This window comes from Cynocephalus volans, chromosome 12 (genome assembly GCF_027409185.1).
Source record: "Cynocephalus volans isolate mCynVol1 chromosome 12, mCynVol1.pri, whole genome shotgun sequence".
NCBI lineage: Eukaryota > Metazoa > Chordata > Mammalia > Dermoptera > Cynocephalidae > Cynocephalus > Cynocephalus volans.
The window spans coordinates 20487126-20507034 of NC_084471.1; the positions used below are offsets into that span (position 1 = coordinate 20487126).

The following is a 19909-nucleotide window of genomic DNA, read 5'->3' on the forward strand; positions in this document are numbered from 1 at the left end:
ATGATCTTGAACCATCCTCTGTTAGCCCTCAGTATCCAGAATCAGCTAGCTATTGCTGTTAGTGATGCACAGCATTACTTTGAGGCCAGCAGGGACCCTGGACAGACCTCTGCCTTTGCCACCTGAAGGCCATGGGAGAAGGAGCTTTTTCTTTCATTCCTCCGCCCTGCCTGCTTGACTTTTCCATTCGGGCAGCTGGTGGCCTAGTTGCTGGTAATGCTTGCAGCACAGTGTGTCTGTTGGGACGGCGGTGGAGGGGGCTCTGAGCCCATGTGAATTCTTATGGCTCCTACAGTCCTGATGCTTATTTGTAACCCCAACTATTTCAGGAACATGCACACAGTCAGTAATCAGAATGTTAATGGGTAAAGAAAGCCCGCCTGCTGTCAGAAGAGTCTGGGGTGTGTGTGTCTTAAGGAACATTTGTTCAGAAGGGGCCCTGTTGACAATCATGCTTCCCTGAGAAGGATGCTTTATGTGTGGGCACTGTTTGCATGAACATTTCTTCTCTTGTGCTTGGCCCTCCCTATCCCCTGGTCACAGCCGTCTCTGAGGTTTGGAAGCATTGCTTGCTGCTTGGTTTCTGGCCTCTGAGTAGTGGGTAGCCCCACTCGAGGGTGGGCGTATGGGGGGAGGGGAAGGGCTGTGCAGAGGGGACATTGAGTCCATTCCTCAGGTTCTGCACGAGTCGAGGCTGTATCGCCTTCAGGCCTTTCTTCTCCCTCTCAGGGTGTTGGCTGTCTGAATCTTTCCATTGGTATAAAAATGCTGGTGAGAAGCTGATGGGGAGGGGAAGGCATGTAACATAATTTGACTTTGGGCCCCTGGCCCCTGAAAATCAGACCTGGGTTCGACAGGGACTGTTCACCTCCAGGAACCTCCAATTATTAGACGAAGGAACTGTTTCAGCTGTCTGAGATTTTGTGTTGAATTTGAATCTCTCTAACATCTTCACATCTCAATGAGATTTTTCAGCAAAAGTTTAAAAACCATTTATGTTGTTCCACCCACAGGGACCTAAGTGGGTTCTTTTAATTTTTTGCTTTTTGGTTATTTGTAGTATCTACCATCACCATATGATGATAGACTACTGCTGCCAGCTAGTGGCTTTTATCACACAGTTGCGTAAATGATTTTTTTTTTTTTTTTGCTACATTTGTAACTAATTCATCTGCCATCCTGGTATTTATCCATTTTGCTGGAATATTTTGTGTGAAGGGATCCCAGCATCAGAGGGCGTGAATTTCCTATGTATGTGTGACAGTGATGTTGATTTAGTCACATGCACATCCTTGTGTGTGTGGCTGCAGGGGCTGAGAGGCTTGGGAGGGGTAAACATGCTTGGCTGCGAGGAGGCGGTGGATGTTTGTGTAACAGATGGTGGAGATTACATCACTATAAAATAATCCTCATTCCTCAGGTTTCAGAGTGCTCTAGAGTTTACAGTGTGCTCTTATTTCTCTTAACTTAGTTCTCACAATAACCTTGCTAAAAAAAAGGGCGGGGGGCGGTCTTGATCCCATTCTGCAGCTGAGGGAAGTGTAGACTCCTGAGGACGTCCCACAGCTCTGTGCCTTCAGAAGCGGCTCCCGCAGCCTCTGTTTTGTTAGGAAGCGTGGTGTGCATGTTTAGAGAGGCGTGCGTGGAAGCTGGAGCCCTGAAACAGTGTTCCCTTGGCTGGCAGAAGTGGGAAGTGTAATCAGTCACTGCGATCGATGGATGGAGACACTTTTCTTGATTAGAAGTTGGGGCTGTTGTAGGCTCATTTTTCTCTCAAATGAGTCCTGTTTTTTTTTTTTTTTTTTTTTTTAAATGTCTTGACTTCAGTAGTTTAAAAACAAGCCGTTTTGATTCATTCTCTGTTGCTTTGCTTTTTTCCCTTGCTCCTTTAGGGATATGACCAAAAATTTCTTCAATGCCCAGTTTGGAAGCTTGTTCCGCACTGACCAGAACCCAACCTACTTCCTGAGGCGCCTGTCACGGTTTGCCGACATCTACATGGCCTCCCTGAGCTGTCTCTTGAACTATGATGTCAGCCACACGTTCTACCCCCGGAGGACTCCGCTGCAGCACGAGCTGCCCGCGTGGTCTGACCAGCCCTTGGCCTCCCCGGCCCCGCTCCTGCGGAAGGCCCAGGCCGAGTGACCCAAGGCCACTGTGGAAGACACCAGAACAGCTGCAGTCCCAGATCGGACGGACACGACGGGGTTGACTTTGTGTGGGTCTGTTTGTGTGGGTGCTGCTTTCTGAAAGGAGACGAATGTGTATGCCTTTGGATGTTTATGTCATACCTTTCAGAGAAGACTCCCCAGGTCATTAAGACGGGAGCTGGCGATCCCCCCCGACCCGGCTTCCTGCTGAAACTTGGATTCAGCCTTTTTGTTTCCTGAAGCCTGGAGCTGACCTCAGCTTTTCTGCTGTAGGTGAGACCAATGGGTGCCGTCTCCCTTCCAGCAGGCCACGTTTGGAAACTCTTTATGACTCCTCCATGGACTGCTTGCCGGTATGCGTGAGGAGCTGCAGGGCACAGTGACACGCAGAGATAAGCTACTTGCAGAGAGCTGGTGACGGTGGCAGGACGCAGCTGCACATAGCAGAGATGATCCCAACACGGCAGCCACTGTCTGAGTCATTCGGCACTGAGGGTTGGCATTCTGATGCGTGGTGTCAAAGAGCACCCAGCCTCCCTGGAAAGACTTCCATGAGAAAGGAAAAGAGAGGTGGCAACCGCTGGATGCTTTTCTCCTTGGTGTGCGCCTCTTGTGCTTGCTGGGGAAGGCCACAGGGGCACCAAGCGACGGCGAGTTCCCTTTTCCCCAGGGTAGGAGGGCAGGGAGAAAAGGGTTCGGGTTCACATTGTTTTCCAGCTAGCAGAGCAGCCTTCGTAGAAAGGAGCAGATCAGAAGAACCCGAGCAGTTGTAGTAGGTCTCCCAGGAGCATTTTCACCCCGAAGTGCTGCCTGAGTGTTGGTTGAATGTGCTCATTGGAAGAAAGAAAATGAAACAGGAAAAAATGTCCTTGTGATGAAATGCCACTCCATCAGCTGGTTTGAATTGGAATCTTGTTAAAACATGTGCATTACCTGAAACAGGCCTCATCTGGAGGGAGACACAAGGTGCATGCTTCTCTCTCATGAATTATCAACTGAGAGAGAGAGAGAGGTGCTTAAGTTCAGCAGGGGAGGAGCGGGGAGACATCTCCAGCCCTCTCCTCCCCTTAGATTTCTTTACTGCTGTGTTTGTGTGGCCGCTTTGGAGTTGGGTGTTTCAGGTGGGAGAGGATGAAAGACATTGCAGCTAAAAAAGAGTTAGAAGTCACCTAGCTAACTGACCTTTTTAATTTCGTTCTAAAGGCAATGCAAGTGATATGTATTCTTTGTTTCTTGAGGAAGAATCTTTTAATACATGTGTATTTACAATATCTTTCAACATAAAGTACATATTTACTGCACTGAGTGCTATAGGACTGTCTGCTGTTATTAGTTACGGTACTGCTAACAATATTTTAATTGCACATGCTGCATAAATACTTCTGTTCAGATTAGCCTAATCTGTATTAGCGTTAGTATCGCCAAAACTCATTTTAATCTTTTTATGTAACATGGCATATATTCTTAAATCTAAAGATGGCAGGAACACGAAGTGGGCTTGTGGAGAGTGCTTGCTTATGCAGAATTTTTATTGTAAGAAATGTATCATGTCCAGCTATTGACAAAATGCTAGCTTGGCATTCCATGGGCTACTGCCGAAATGCAGGAATCAAATGAGTTATATAGCATCCTTTGTAATGCCACTTGTTATAATGGCATTTTACTTGTGACATTTTGTTGTATTTGTTTATAATGCTGAAGGTGATCCTCTAGACCCAATTATGCTCCTTTTTTTTCCTTCTACTTTTTATTATGAACACAGGTAGGCACAGTAATATGTTCCTTTTTTGGACTGGGGTAGGTGTTTTGTTTGTTTGCTTCTAGGTGTTTTAACCATCATAGTGTACTGGGGGCAGGCATTTAATGGGTGCAGGTGACACCCAGAACTGCTCAGTGATGGGTCCTAAAAGTATGCTGGTGTTCTTGGCTTATAATTTCTGCTTTGGAGAAGCAGAGTGAGGAAGCAGGTATTTTTTAAAAGTTCTTGCTTTTTATTGAATCAGATATTCATTGACTGTCTGCTAGGTGCCAGTAACAGGGTGTTTTGTTTACTCAGGAATGAAGTAGAACTATTTTTAAAATCTACTCTTGTGAATGTGTTTGTTAGGTGACCTAAGCCTTGGGGGAGAAGTATATTTTCTGGGCATGAATATGAATTTTACAATTTTTTTTTCCCATTTAGGAGGGTTTCAGTCTCTGGGCCATTGAGCTTGGCAGTCTTGAAATCTGCCATGCGGCAGAGGCCTGGCATCTGTCGCACTAGGGCCCGCTGACTGTGGACCTGGTGACTGCATACCCGTGCCACAGCAGCACATGGGGCAGCACGGCCATCTCCATATGAAGGACAGGGGTTTCCCACTTCATTATTTATCCTGTCTACGCTCAGTCAAGATGGCTTTGAACTTGTCACTGTCATGACTCTTAAGTGGATCTGGCATTTTGTTTTTCCACTTCGTTCTCTGGTGTGCACGTTGATGAATGCATATTGGTACAAAGGAAGTAAATCTGTTTTCTATAATTTAAAAAATCAATTTGTAATGCAAACAATAAAATTAGCTTGAACATTTTAAAAATTACTGTTTTTAAGATTACTTGGACTTTCTCAGAATTATGTGAACAAAGATTCATTGTCCAGGGGCATTCTACGCCTGCTATGATAGTGCAGCAAGTCTCTTGGTACCCATGGCAGGTCCCCTTGGAAAGGACTCACCCAACTGGTTCTTTCCAGAGTTGCTTTTACAGATGAACTGTGGCTTTGAAAATATTTTAAGTGTTTGTCTTAGAGCTCTTCACTGCATCCTGAATGGAAAATATAGGAAAATGGTCAGGGTCCCTGAAATGTTCAGCGTCTTGCCGAACATTTGATGTAAACACTGTGTGCCCAGGTGTTCCTTGGTTATTGTCTAATATAACTGCGCATGTGTGCCCAGGTGTTCTGGGTTATCAGACTTAAGTATAAAGAACGAGTGGTTGTGATCCACAGCACACCTCACCCCTGGGATGCCCCTGGGGGAGCTACGGGCAGGCTGCCACCATTACTACTGCTGCTGCTGCCGCCGCCAAGGAAGCTGAAGGCTGAACTCATGTTGTATGCCAGTGGCTCCCGGGATCTTTTCCCAATTACCTAGCATGGGCCTGTGTGTGAGGGGTCCGGTGACCCAGTCTGTTCAACGGGTTTGAAGGGTTTGTGGGCCCTAACCTCTAGCCCAGACAGTGCAAATGGAAAACTTAGTGTAACTAAAAAAATGAAACATTTTGGGTTTATAGTTATAAATTGCTTAGCCATATAATTGGCGTAGTTACTTAGCAATACACCTCCTAACATATCCTTTTTCTTTTTTTTCTTTTTTTTTTTTTTTTTCAGTTTTTACTCGAGCTCCATTTTCTGCTATCACCAGTAATACCATGTAACAAACCACTTGCTACTGATTCGGGCATATCTCAGACGAAATGACTAGCTGCTTTGAATGGGCTGGCTCTCTTATTGCAAAGGAGAAATGAAAAGTAATCTTGACCCCTAACTGTAATTTAGCTTTGGGTGAACTAAATGGCTTTTCTTCTCTGCTTCTCCCAAAAGGCCTTTTAAGCAGCAGAGAGCGGGCTAAGAATTCTACTTCGCCTAGCGAATGCTCATTTGCTGCTGCTCACTCACTCAGGGGCCCTTGTCTAGAATTCCCTAAGACTAAACTTGGCCAGACACAGGGTCCCTTGATTGCTCTGTTCAACTACTAGAGCCTTTTTGTGTTTTTTCCTTTTTTGCCAATTTCCTTTTATTTATTTTTTGCTTTAGCATTTGGGAGCTTGGCTTAAATTCAACTCACCTTTGACACCAGCAGCAGGTTAAGGGAAGAGAAGTTTCTCTAATGCAGGGTTGGCAAACTTTTCCCTTAAAGGGCCAGCCAGGAAATAATTTCAGCTTTGCAGGCTGTTTGTTGTCGCTGCTCTGGGAATGGGTATGGCTGTGTTCTATTGCAAAACGATTTACCAAAACAGGTGTGGTTGGCTGGCCCCTTCTCTAATGGCTTGTGTTGGTGGCAATGGCAAGATTTCCTTGCTGAGAACGTGTAGATGAATGACCTCATGGCTTGGATGCAGGCAGTAGAAAGAAATTCTGTAGGCAAGTGTGCCATGTCCCCTTAAGAGCTACTTTCTGGGCATATATGCGTGTATGGCCAGTGGTAAAATACCGTGTTCCCAGCACATGTCATAATCGCTTCATTGTGTGTACTTGAGCTGCCAGGCTCTGGTACTCATTGAATATACCTCTCATTGCACTAGTTTGTAATTGTGCTAGTATTGGGTGCTGGGCTTGGCTGCCCAGGTAACCCTCAGGACCGAAGCATTTACTCCTGCAGCTGCTGGGGTGCTGCTGGCTGACCGTTTGCAGCTGTCAGTCCTCTTTGGGAGTTTCCCCTGATGAAGAGCCCTGCCTCGCCCCAGGTCATGCTCCCTTGACTGCTCCATGCGGAGGTGCAAAGGCCTGGCCTCCCCACCCCTACTCGAGAAAACTGTGTAGACAATCTCAGCTCCAGAGTTCCCACGCGGCCCCCTGCCAGTCCTGCTTCCTCCCCTCCCTTCCCCTTCCCAAGTGCAATCCCAGCAGCACTCCCCCTTAGGTCCTCAGTGGTAGTGCTTCTGTACTTTTCCAGTCCTGCAGACTTGACCTGTGACTTAGGAGATGGTTTTCTAATTATGTAGTACAATGACAAATTATGTCTGTGTATCAGACACAATAAATGCAAGTTAGGTAGACTCACTGTTCTGAATGTGAATTTGCTATTTATTCTAAATGTTGATTATATGTGTTACGTGATATTGAACTTATTGCCAAATAAAAATTTGAATAGTATCATCTGGTTTATTGTTATTGATCTGTTCTGTGTCATTAAATCAGTGGCAAAGCCAGGTTCAATTCTAAGGAATCCACAGTGACATTTTCTAAAAATGCTTTTTTCCCCAGGACTTGAGGTTATTTCTTCTAAAAGAAATAAAGGAAGTCTTGGACTTCAAAAAATTCTAATGGACCCAAAAAAGAATACTCCAGAGAGAAGAGGCAAAAGGTTATGGCTTTTTTCTCACCACTCGCATCTCATCCCACCCCCAGCAAGCACACCCACTTATTTTCGGGGCTTTAACACTGTAGTTAAGCCACAGATGGAAACTCGGCATGAGCAGCCTCAGGTGGGCAGCGGTGACCACCGTGGTGCTTTCCCATGAGGAGTTACCTCCTTCAGAACAAGGAAGTTCACATGTTGGTTTATAACTGAATTACCGGAAAAGCTGGAAATGTTTTCAGGAAAGGAGATGCATAATTAGGAGTAAGTATTATGAAGTCAAACTGGGTTTTCGATAAATTTATAAATATTTTTGAAGACCTTATTTTTTAACTTTTTAAATGTGTGTGTTTTTAACATCTTAAAATCCTCACCCTCTCATCATGCTGACGCCTTAATCTTATTCATTCCCCCGAGATATCTTGTTTTTTTCCTCTGCTTTTGATCACTTGCTTTTTTCTACCTACGATGGTGGGTGTTGGTGGACTCACTAGGGGGTCTGTCCCACGTCCTTTTTGAGGGGCGATTTCCTGGAAACTCAGCATTGCTCCCATCATGGCATGTCATCCGAGAGGAAGTGATAAGCTGCTTCTCTGCCTGAAACTGAGACTTTTTCTCTTTAATGGAGCTGTGAAAGAGCTTATGAGACACTACAGGGCTTCCAGAACTTTGTACTTGGCTTAGCGAGAACCCTGATGATGTGGAATGAAATTATTTGAGTTGTGAGGGTAACAGAGAGGAGATCTGAGGTCTCAACCCAGCTAGTACTGCCCCCTAGGGGCAATTTCACTCTGTCTCCAGCTGTGATCCTCAACCCAGCTAGTACTGCCCCCTAGGGGCAATTTCACTCTGTCTCCAGCTGTGATCCTCAACCCAGCTAGTACTGCCCCCTAGGGGCAATTTCACTCTGTCTCCAGCTGTGATCCTCAACCCTGGCTAGTACTGCGCCCTGGGGACAATTGGGAGTTGTGTGGATGGGTGGGTTGGAGGGGGCTTCTGGCATTTTGATGGCAAGGACCAGGCATGCTAGGCTTCCTGCACTGCATGGGACAGCCCAGCCTGCACAGGGAGGAGCCGTCCCCCGTCTACACATCCTTGAAGGTCCTGCCAACCTTCATATAGATGGAAACCTGTTTATAATTTTCTAAGCCTAGAACTTAACTATGTTTAACATGTAACCATAAAGAAATTTTTTTTTTTGCATTTACAATTTGCGGTATATTGTTGAATATAAAGAGATGCAATCAGTCATGCTAACAATCAAATTACATCGTTTTGCCTCCCTGCTTAAATGTTATGAAAGAATACGTATTTTAGCAATGATTGTTTCAGTGTTTAAAAACTTACTTTTATAAATCAGTATAAATGAATATCAATTGTACATTATGTTTAAAGAAAAGTAAAAAACTCCCACAGTGCTGAGTTATGATTTACCATTGATTCTATATATTAAGTGTGTGTTCAAAGTACAAAATGCAGCAGTGATGTTAACGGTGACAGTGTAATAAACTGCTATAAGCAAGACTGTTATGTTTAATTTCTTGGAAAATTGTAATGAAATTTCACAGGTTGAAAAAAGAAACAAAACCAAAAAGAATTACAGAACTGTTACTTTTAAATAAGCAGCCAGATGAAGAAAAGCTTTTCTTTCTAAAAAAAGATTAAGAATGTAAAAGTACATTTTAATATTAAAAAAGCATTTTTAAAAATCTGTGACTTTATGACAAAATCTGCATTTGAAAAAGGCCTGTAAAAAGAGCAGGACAGAATTGCCCTCATTACCTTTTACTTTTTCTTGTCAGAAAATAGGGCATGCATCTCTGGAACCATAAATGATGTTAAAATAGGCATTTATAAAATGGCAAGGAGGATTTTGCGGGAAATTTCTGGGTTTTTTTTTTTTTTTTTTTTTACAATCATTGGCATTGTAGCCATCAGTAGGTCACAAGTAAAACTTCTCTAGCTGAAAAGCAGAACGGAGTATAAAGTTTTGAACTGTGTTAGGTCTGTTGCCTGCGTTTTGCTGATCTCATTTTTTCAAAGTGTGACTCCATTTCTTCTAAGACTGTGGGTGTATATCGTACTACTAATTTAACCTTTCCTTGAGTGGCTTTCAGCAGTTCTACAGCTTTTACATGATGTTCTCCTTCAACGCTCACTCCATTAACAGAAAGGAGTTGATCTCCTCGTTTCAGACCCCCATGTCTATCAGCAATTCCACCTGGAATTATTTGAGATATATGAATTGGAGAGTTTTGTTCTTTGCCTCCCCTACTATTGAATCCAAGTCCCTCTTCTGTTTTTGGTCACACAACAACTTGAGGATGAGAATGTCCTTCGCCAGCAGCAAGTGCAGCAACAGTAGCCTTTGCAGTTGCATTAGCTCTCATTTCAGGACAGCCACTGATGTCCACAGTCTCATAGACATGTTCATATGCCTCTCTCACAGCATTGCAGAACTCACTTTGAAGGACTCTTTGTAAAGCCTGAAGTTTCTGTGGTGGTACCTCTCCACTCCTTCGTAGTTTTTCCAACAATTCAATTGCTCTACAAATATCCCTCTTCAGCCGCACAGGTTCCCCCAGCACTGCCATCTTCTCCTTTCGTTAACCATAAAAAATTTTTATGACACTATTTTCACATACTTCATTTTCCAGGAATGCAGCACAGCCATAAGTAAATCAAAGGAAGATTTTAAGTATGTTTTATTTAGAACTTTTTATAAAGAATTATTCACCATTTTCGAAAAGTACATCTTCAACATCATTGCCTCTGTTGGTATTTGAATTGCTGATTAAACATACCCATGTCAGTCTGCATTTGTAGTTGTCATTTTCATGGAGATCCTATAGATGCATGTATCTGAGAATGTATTTACTGTCTTAGTCCGTTAGGGCTGCTATAACAAAATACCATCAACTGGGTGGCTTTTAAACAACAAATCTATTTTTCACAGCTCTGGAGGCTGGCAAGTCCAAGATCAAGACGCTGAAAGATCTGGTGTCTGGTGAGGCCTGATTCCTGGTTAATACTTGGCACCTTCTTGCTGTGCCCTCATGTGGTGAAAAGGGCCAGGGAGTGCTCTGGGGCCTCTTTTAGAAGAGCACTAATTCCCTTTATGAAGCCCCCACTCTCCTGACTTAATCACCTCCCAAAGGCCCCACCTCCTAATATCTCCTTGGGGGTTAAGATTCCAACAAGAATTTGCAGGGGCAGGGGACACAAACACTCAGACTATAGCACTTATTTAATGCTTATTTGAAAATGTCAATTATAAAAAAAGTTATTTAGTTCAATATTGTGTTCTCTAAAATCCAAACTTGCTTTAAGCAATTGTAATTATCCTCAGTTGTATTGAGATACATAATTGAACATAATTATGTCATTTAGTGGAATTGTACCTGAGATGAGAATTTACTGAGTATATCTTATTGTGTTACTTTTTCTTTTGTAGAACATTATATTGATTTTTAAAAATAGTATGTAATTAAAAATTATGTCTAAGTGTAGGTAACATTCTCTGTGAATTATGTTTCATGTTATTAAAGAGGGGTTACAAAAAAAGAGTGCACCGGGCCATGAACTACAGCTTTGGAGAAGTGGTCTCTTGGCTGTGCTTGTAAGTAATGCCTTGAGAGGGTTTCCCGAGGACTTTGAGAATTTCACTGAGAAGGCCGAGCCTGCCTGCACCAAGTCCTTTGCCTTTATTTTCTCCAGAGAGAGAATACCCAAGGCATGGGGAACAGAGGCCAATTGTCATTCCTAACCACACGTCTCACATGCCTTTTCTCCCAAGGTAATTATAGCAGTTAATAAATAACATGTTTGTAGTTAAAAAATGTTTCAGAATTTCTGCATAAGTGGTTCGGTGAGGTTATTTTTCCCTTCCTGCTCCTCCCTTTCTGCTCTAAGACCAGATGAGATTTTTTTTTTTTTTTTTTTGGTAACCGGTAAGGGGATTGCAACCCTTGGCTTGGTGTCGCCCGCACCACGCTCAGCCAGTGAGTGCACCAGCCATCCCTATATAGGATCCGAACCTGCGGCGGGAGCGCAGCTGTGCTCCCAGTGCCGCACTCTACCGAGCGAGTCATGGGGTCGGCCCCCAGATGAGATTTTGGATAGAGGCTCACCGCCCCTATTCCTGCCTTAATAGTTACACCTCTGGCATTAGTGCCAGTCCATTGGGGTGACAACAGTGGTAACCTTGTCATGTTCTATCCTGTGTCCAGCAGCTGGGCAGGAATGAGGGGACACTGGTCTGTGAATGCAGCACTTGTCCTGTACGTGCCTGTGGGGTGGGTCCCATTGACCCAACACTCTTCCAAGCTCCATTCGCTGTGCAGATCTTTCCTGAGAGCTCACTACGTGCCTAACACCGTTCTGGAACCGTGGCAGACGAAGACCCTGCTGCGGGGAGGGCGTGGTTGGTGGGAGCTGAATTCGCCACTGACGTCTGCCCCAGGGCTCACGAGTGGAGGGGCATGTTGCCAAGAGCTGGGAAGGAGAGATCATCTAGCACCGGTGCACTCCGCCCCATGCAGAGGGCCTGCTGTGTGTCCCCTCACTTGGTTACAGTGCAGTATAATGTGTGTCCCATGAGCACCGAAGAGGGAGCACTCATTTACTGGAGGAGTTGACTGGATGGGCCTGATCAGGCTAAGCTAATCTGGGTGGCCTATTTTTTGTCTGTGCCCATGGCACATGGCATTTCCAGATGCCAAGGGGAAGCTTGTGTGTGTGGCAGGAGGAAAGGGTGGTTGTGGGATAGAAGTTTCCTCACCCTTCTGAGCCAGCTCCTGAATGAACCTACACTATGTGGTTGTGGAACCTAAAACCACTAAGGCCAGTTTACCCCCCGAGAAAACCTTTTGTATGATCTGACCCCTCAGAAGGAGAGTGGGAAGTCACTGAGTCTTTGATGATGTCATTGAGCCCTGAATGGAATTGACCCGAAGCCTCCCTCCTCTGGGCCTTCCAGTTCCACCAGCCAATAAACCCCCCTTGTTGTTTAAGTGGATTTGGAGTTGGGTCTTTGAGTTCTCACTCAGTGCAACAATAATGCCCGCCTGCAGTTGGCACTTGATCCTCAACAGCCACGTGAGGTTGGTTTAAATTTTTCCCTTAATTACTAAGTGCGAGAGCCTACAGTTGAACCTATTTCTTCTGATTATAAATCTCAGATGTCACTAAAGAGGGCACACACACGCCACTACCTCTTGTCTGCCCTTCAGGGGATCCCAGAAAATAGTAGGCCTTTCTGAGAAATGGACACAGGAGCTTGGGACAATAACAGGAAAATATATAGATCTGGGCAACACGAGTAAGGCTTTGTTGAGTGCCCTTCTCTTTATTAGCGCCTGGCTTGGTTGAACTGTGATGTCATTTTCCTACATGAAGATGCAGCCCACTGCTAAAATCCCTTAAGATATTTCCTTTATTTTCCTCTTGAAGGGCCCGACCTGTCTGCTGCTCCTGCCCTGGACTCTGTTCCCCACGCTGGCGCCCATCTGAAGGACTTGGATTTTATTCTGCACACTTTAATTGGAGAAAGCCACTTCCAGTAGGGGACTTCATCAAACTCCAGAGGTGTGGAATAAAGGTGCTAAAGAAGTCTGAGGTTCAGATGAAGTTTTATGTCCTAAGTTTCAGTAAAATAATGTAAACTGAATAAGGTACTGGACTTTAAGAATTCAGGCTGTTGAAAACTGGTAAAACATGGTGAGACTGTGAGAAATCCTTCACTGGGAGACTGGGAAAACTAAACCAAAATTTCACACCATATTGAAATCTAGAATCAAAATCCATGGATGTGCGCATTGGGCCAGGGACCATGGGAGGAAGGGAGCCCTAGGCTTGGGGCAAGGGAATCTCGATTCTTCCAGCCACGTGCCATCCTGTGGCTGCTCAGTTTCCCTGGGCCTCAACTTCTCATCTGTAAACGTGTGGGGTTTTTGGATGGGCTGTTTTTGAAACTTTTTTTTGCCACTCCAGGATCTTTCCTCCACCCACTAATAATCTCAAGAAAAAACTCATATATGAGGGTACTTCAAAAAGCTCGTGGAAAAATGGAATTAAAAAATAGGAATCTTTTTGTAGCTCCCTCGTATAAACCACATAAACATAAGTATTGCTAGGGCTATTGCTGCACTAGTTGTCTGGCTGTGGCTACTGTCAGACTCCTGCCAACGTAGCCAATTGTAAAGCTAGGCAATTGTATGGTTGAAGCAATTAATAACTAAAGCCCAGCATGTTTCATTATTTTAGTTACAGTAAGTTTTCCATTTGTATTGTCCAGGCTAAGGGGTAGGGCCAACAGACCCTTCAAACCTATTGTACAGACTGGGTCACCAGATCCCTCACATGCCAGGATGGGTCATAGACCCCTCACACGCAGGTCCATGCTAGGTAATTGGAAAAGATCCCGGGAACCATTGGCAGATGATACAAGCTCAGTCCTTAGCAGCAGCAGCAGCGGCGGTGGCCTCTCGGGATCCTGGGGCACTGGCAGCAACAGCCTCCAGGAAAAGTAATGGCATGGGGGGCGGGCACTGTGGATCAGAGCCACTCGTCCTTTATACTTAAGTCCATAACCCAGGACACCTGGGTGCACATGCGCAATTATATTAGACAATAACCAAGGAACACCTGGGCGCACGTGCATATTTACATCAAATGCTCAGCAAGATGCTGAACATCTGAGGGGCCTTGACCGTTTTCCTTCACTTTCCCTACAACGTGGAACTGTTTTACTTGTCGGGGCGTTGTAGGGGGCATGAGGTACATCTGAAACTATGCTCACTGGAGCATGGTGGTCTCAAGCTGTCTGCAGTCTGACTCTCCCTGATTCTAGCAAGGACACTTTGCAATATAGTGAGGAAGTAGAGTACGCAATGTAGGCTAGTGGCCACGAGGGGGCGCTGCTCCAAGCTTCCTGGAGGCGGCATTAACAGTAAAGGCTGAGCGGCGGCGCGGATTACAGGTCCCTTCAGTCTGCAGGGTTGTCTTCATTCAATAACCTTCCATAACCCCCTCCCCTCCTGGTGTCTTTCCGTTCCTCCATCCCCTCCTCTCTCTGGTGATGGTTTCACTTCCAGGCTGGCTTCTTCAGAGGACAAAAAAAATAAAAAGGCTACAACAGGTCCAAGCTTTGTGCGAGAGCCTGCTTGTGATAACATGGCCTTTAAAACTTTTTAATGGGCCCTAACATCCCAAAATGCTAATTTTAAGTCTGCCTAACACCTGGTCGATATCTGGGCAGAGGTTTCCCTTTGCCCTCTGAAGAAGGAGTTTTGGTGCAAATTGCTCCAGCCATGCGCCCAAGATGGGAGGGACATGTTCAACTTTCTTTGACAGATTAATTGTATTAAAAAGACCTTCAAAGCCAAGCCATCTAACATATTTGGAAAGATGATGCATTAATTCTAGCTATCATGTCTTTAAATTTTTTTCAGATATACTTAACATACCATAAAATTCACTGCTTTAAAGTGTACAATTCATTAAACAATGAATATTTGTATATTCATAAGTTGGTGTGACCATCACTACTGTCAAATTCCAGCATATTTTAATTACCCCCCAAAAGAAACCTCATACCCACTGGCAGTCACTTGCCATCCCCCCTGGTAACCATTAATCTGCTTTCTGTGTCTGTGAGTTTGTCTCTTCTAAATATTTCATATCAATGGAATCATACAATATGTGGTCCTCTGTGACTAGCTTTCTTTCGCTCAGTGTAATGTTGTCAAGATTCATCCATATTGCTGCATGTATCAGTACTTATTTTCCTTTTAGGGCTGAATAACATTCCATTGTTAATGGTTCGTCATTTATTCATCAGGTGATGGACATCTGGGTTGTTACCACTTGGTGGCTCTTGTGACTTATGCTACTATGAACATGCATATACATGTTTTGGGGTGGACATGTTTTCATTTCTCTTGAGTATATATATATTCCTAGGAGTGGGATTTCTGGATCATATGGTAACTTTTGGTTTCACTTTTTGAGGAATTGCCAAACTGTTTCCATGGTGGGTGCACTGTTTTACATTCCCACCAGCAATGTATGAGGGTTCCAGTTTCTCTGCGTCCTTGCCAACACCTGTTATTTCCCAGCTTTTTGATTACAGTCATCCTAGGATATGAAATGTCTTCTTAAAGTAGACACACAAACAAGCAAACAAAACTGAATTAACAAAGAAGAATACATAAGGCTGATGTTAGCTAATTGAAAAGGCCCTAATTAGCCCTAAAAAAGTGGATTTGGCCTTCAAAGTTTGACCCCTTCTGTGAGGAACAGGGCTTTTGTTTTCCCAATGACTGGATTGGTTTTGTTGACTTTGTTTCTTTTCCATAAACATTTATTGAGCACATGTCATGTGCCAGGCGCAGAGCTAGGTGCTGGGATACAAAGATGAAAGATGCAAGTCCCTATATTTGGGAGCTTACAATCTAATAGGAAAATAAGACTGGCTTACAGTTACCTGTGATGTAGGGCAGAAGGTAGTGAGTGCCATCTGAAAGGTACAAAGGAAGGACAGTGAAGGGTTGGAGGAGGGAAGGAAAAGGCCCTCTGGGTTGGTGGGTGGATTTAGTAATGTGGTTTCTCACCCATGGAAGCAAAATAACCCCCCAGATTAACCAAAGAGATGAGATACGGCCTCTGAGTGCTTCATACTTTAAAATGTTAAAGGATCTTATGTTCCCAAATGGCAACTGGGGCTGAGAATTCACAGATGACAGCCTTTTCGAGGTGGCTCCATTGGCCAGATGGTGGTGGGCGATGGCTGACTGGCCAGGCTCTCACAGTGTCCCCAAGGGGTCATCGCTCTCGAGCTGCTGCTCATCTGAGTCCTAGAAAAGAGAGGGCCATGATCACTCTGCAGGGGGCAGGACACAGGGCGTGTTGTGTCCTCCTAGGCTGGACATTTCTTTTGGCCGCTGGTCTGAAGCCCGAAACATGATTCTCCCCAAGTGCCCTGTGGGCACACGTGTGGTAGGGGCATTCATTTGTTCAGCTGCCTTGTGTTGGGAGGCCAGAAAGTATGGTGGTTAGGGCCACCTGTTCTAGGGGCCCCGTTCAGTCTCCATGGCTTGAAGCTGTGTGGCCCTGGGCAAATCACCTCGACTCTGCTGTACTTTCATCATCTATAAAGGGTCATAATAATATTTACTTCATAGGGAGGTGTGAGGACTCAATCAGATCCTACATTTAGCAAGGTATAATCACCCCACAAAAGGTGGCTAATAATATAAAAACTTCTTTCAGGTTGAAAGTTCATCCTGAACCGGAGGTGCCTCTTGAGTGTTTGACAGTCTAATCAGAAGCCACACTCTGAAAGCGCCACCCCAACCCTTCTGCTGTCTTTAGCTCTGATTAGCACTGAGCATAATGTTAATTAGCATAATGGATGCTAGAAATGGTTTTTCATGGGTGAATCTAGTGGTGTTGAAGATGTCTGGATTGGCTACAGATACTGTACAACCCCCCCCCCCCACTCGCTTCAATATAAAAGGTATGTGAATGTAGCATGTCACTTTGGTGGCTGGCATGTCACTTTGGTGGCTGGCACCCTAGGCTTAGGATTCTTGTTATTGGAACATTTTTGCCACATTTTTCCTGGTCTGAATAGAAGGTCTAGCTGAATCCTGCTTCTAGGATACTCTCCCACCAGCCTCAGGTGAATCTTTCGTGCATGGTGCTGATGAAACCCTCAAAAGAGGACAGACATTTGGAGAGGCAAGGAGCACACTGAACAGGATGGGTAACAACCCCCCCCCCCCGGTTTTTCAATGAAGTTAATTTCAACATAACAATGCTTACAGAAATAAATTCCTATTACTTAATAAATGCAATCTAGCTGAACTCACCCTTGAAATTTGGACCAGAAACTTTTACATGGGTTAGATTAAAAAATAAAATCTGTGATCTGGTTATTTTTTAATCTATTGCAAATGTATTAAATCTTCTACCACAGACACTGAGAACTGAACATCTGAGGGGCCCTGACCATTTTCCTTCACTTTCCCTGTAACGTGGAATTGTTTTACTTGTAGGGGCATTGTGGGGGCATGAGGTACCTCCAAAACTATGCTCACTGGTTTACTTCAGAAAGATCACAACAATCTACTGCGCTATGAAAGTTTAAGAACGGTGCAAGAGAACATTTTTGTAACATTTCAGTGCCAGCTTAGAGATTCAAAACCTATAATATATTGGGGGGGTGGCGGGTGGAGTACGTATGTGCACTGGACAACTACAGCAGCTGTCTGGCTTTGGTTTGCAGGAGGGCTGTAGACCCACAGAATCCAAGATTCAAGTATTTCCTTGGACCTGAGTAAGGCTGTCGGCTCAGTCTGGTGGGTAAACAAGGACACAGCATACTGGCTGTCAGTTTTTCTGATTGTTATATAAAAGGAAAAGTTAAGTTTTATTTCTACGTTTCTCAGTGCAGAACTGGTAATAAACTACAGGCAGGGTGTACCTTCCACATTCAGTGTGAATGGGGCCCCCTGCCACGGGGTCCCCCTGGGCCGAAGTCAGAGGAGGTCCCATCTAAGCTTAAGGATCACTAACTCTAGAAATAAATAGTCCCTTCTTGGCAGACCAGAGCAGAACATCCATCCACATAAAAGGCCTGCTCAAAGAATAGTAGCTCCAAAAGCAAGAAATAGCTCTGACAACAGGCAGGAAAATCTTGGACTACAATGTAAATAGAAGTTTAAAAAATAGCTAATGGAGAAATCCTTTTTTTAAGGCCTATGTCTTGTTTTGCACCTGCTACCTCATAATGTTGGTGGCAGAATTCAACCCAAGACTTCTCTTCCTTGTGAAGTTTTTTTACCTGGGCATGAGATTAGGGTTAGATAATCTGTAGTTCTTCCCACCTGTAATTGTTTGAGGCTTCTGCCGTCCACCCAAAAGAACCCAGGAACTCTGAACCACCACACCGGCTGTAGCCAGCTTGCAAAACTGGCTTCTGGGCTTGTTGCCTGAGACATGTTCTAGAAGTGAGCTTTTCTTAGTATGAAGCTCTCCACTGAGATTTGCTGAAAGGCATCATTCCCCTGCACCCCAGCTGAACCCTGTTCCTAGATAAAAATGCAATCTCACCATGAAGCGGTCGTAGGAAGGTTCTGGGGGAGCTGAGGTTGTGCTCTCATACATGGGGTTCGAGATATTCTCAGGCTGCTGCTTGCCAAGAGCCGAAACATCAATATCCTCTTCTGACTGTTGGAAAGACAAGCTGAGAGCCAGGACCATCCCCAGAGCAGAAGCGTCTCATCCAAGTTGGCAGGTAAAGCAAGACACCCTCCGCCTCTGGGAGCCTTTTTTAAAAATCATTTTTTTTCTTTTTCTTTTTTCCTAGTTGACCCATGATAATTATATATATTTATGGACTACAATGTGATATTTGGGTACATTTATACAGTGTGCAATGATCATATCAGGGTACTCAGTATATCTATCACTTCAAACATTTGTCATGTCTTGGTGTTGGGAATATTCAAAATCCTCTTTAAGAGCAACTAGGCTCTGGGAGCTTTTTAACAGAACTTTGTTGAGATATGATTTGCATTTAATAAAATGCACCAATCTTAAGGTTCAGTTCAGTGACAGCTTACACACATCTACCCGGATGTGACCACTGCCTAAATCAGCACACAGAGCATTTCCATCCACCGTTGGAAGTGCTTGCATGCCCCTTGCCTGCCAATACTCCCTCCCACCCAGGGTAACCCCTATTCTGACTCCTATCCACCTGGAGTGGTGTTGTCTGTCCTTGGCTTGCAGCTGACCGGACAGGGCTCAACCGTTCAAATAGGGCAAAAGGAGTTTCACTGGCTGCATTGTGAGGCTTCTGGCTGTGCAGGTCCCCGACCCTGTCCTCCAACCCTCAGAGCCAGTCTTGAAGCCCGTGCCAATCACGGTGGGCGCTTGTCTTGTGAATCCTCCATGGTGAATGTGACTCCCGGGCCCCTGTCATGGAGGCTCGGGGGATCTTTGCTCCTGGCAGTCCCTCCCTCTCCTCTCTAAGCCCTGTCTCAGCCAGGAAGAGGGGCTTGGGGCTGCCTCTTCTGCTCTTTCTAGGGCAGAGACCCCACCCAGGGGGCAGGAAATGTGGGCTGGGGTGGTTGCCCCTGCTGCTGTGCCAAGTGCGGGCTCCTGGGTGAGGTCTCTGAAGCAGCCAGTCGGCCGAAGTAGCCCAGATCCAGGGACTGGATTTCGGAGATGTTCCCATGTCTCCCTCTTTTACCTCAAAATGCTGGAAGCCGATTGTTCTCCGGTTTAGCCGAAAGTAAGAGTAGGCAGCCAGAGCAATGGCTCCAGTGGTCAGGATGATGGCAAAGAATATACCCGTTCCCAAGCCAGTGTGCCTTGAAGCCTGAACATAGAAAGGAGAGGGGTCAATTCTTGAACCAGTGACTCCCTCAAAGAGGTGCACTTGCTGGAGCTCATCCCGTTCTTGCTGGCCTGAGGCATTTTGGAGCCAGCTGGGTTAAAATAATAAGTTAACATGTATGAGGGTATTTCGTATTGTCTTTTCATTCTGTTTTTCCATGAGCCTTTTGGAGTTACCCTGGTATATAGCCCTTACTCTTGCCAGGTTTTGTTCTAAGCCCCTTACATGAAATAATCTATTTAAATGTTATAATAATCCAAAGAGATAAAGGCAATTATTATTGTTCCCTATTTCCGTTG

The 19909-nt window shown here is 44.8% G+C and overlaps 2 protein-coding genes and 1 pseudogene across 3 annotated transcripts in view; 1 reads left to right on the top strand and 2 right to left on the bottom strand.

The window, feature by feature from the left end:
- Positions 1-7002, top strand: part of NT5DC3 (5'-nucleotidase domain containing 3) — a 60439-nt gene extending 53437 nt beyond the window's left edge. For both annotated transcript variants that reach the window (XM_063074688.1, XM_063074689.1), the window contains one exon: positions 1893-7002. In XM_063074688.1, the coding sequence (XP_062930758.1) occupies positions 1893-2145 (253 nt within the window). In that variant the 3' untranslated portion in view covers positions 2146-7002. The remainder of the gene's footprint in view (positions 1-1892) is intronic.
- Positions 7003-9204: 2202 nt separating this feature from the next.
- Positions 9205-9798, bottom strand: LOC134361266 (protein lin-7 homolog C-like; annotated as a pseudogene).
- A 6202-nt stretch (positions 9799-16000) lies between these two features.
- The window catches only part of STAB2 (stabilin 2), a 164677-nt gene continuing 160768 nt past the window's right edge, over positions 16001-19909 (bottom strand). The window contains exons 67-69 of the mRNA XM_063075355.1: positions 19464-19592; positions 18320-18436; positions 16001-16059 (exon numbers count right to left, since the gene is read on the bottom strand). Coding sequence (XP_062931425.1) covers positions 16009-16059; positions 18320-18436; positions 19464-19592 — 297 coding nt within the window. The 3' untranslated portion in view covers positions 16001-16008. The remainder of the gene's footprint in view (positions 16060-18319; positions 18437-19463; positions 19593-19909) is intronic.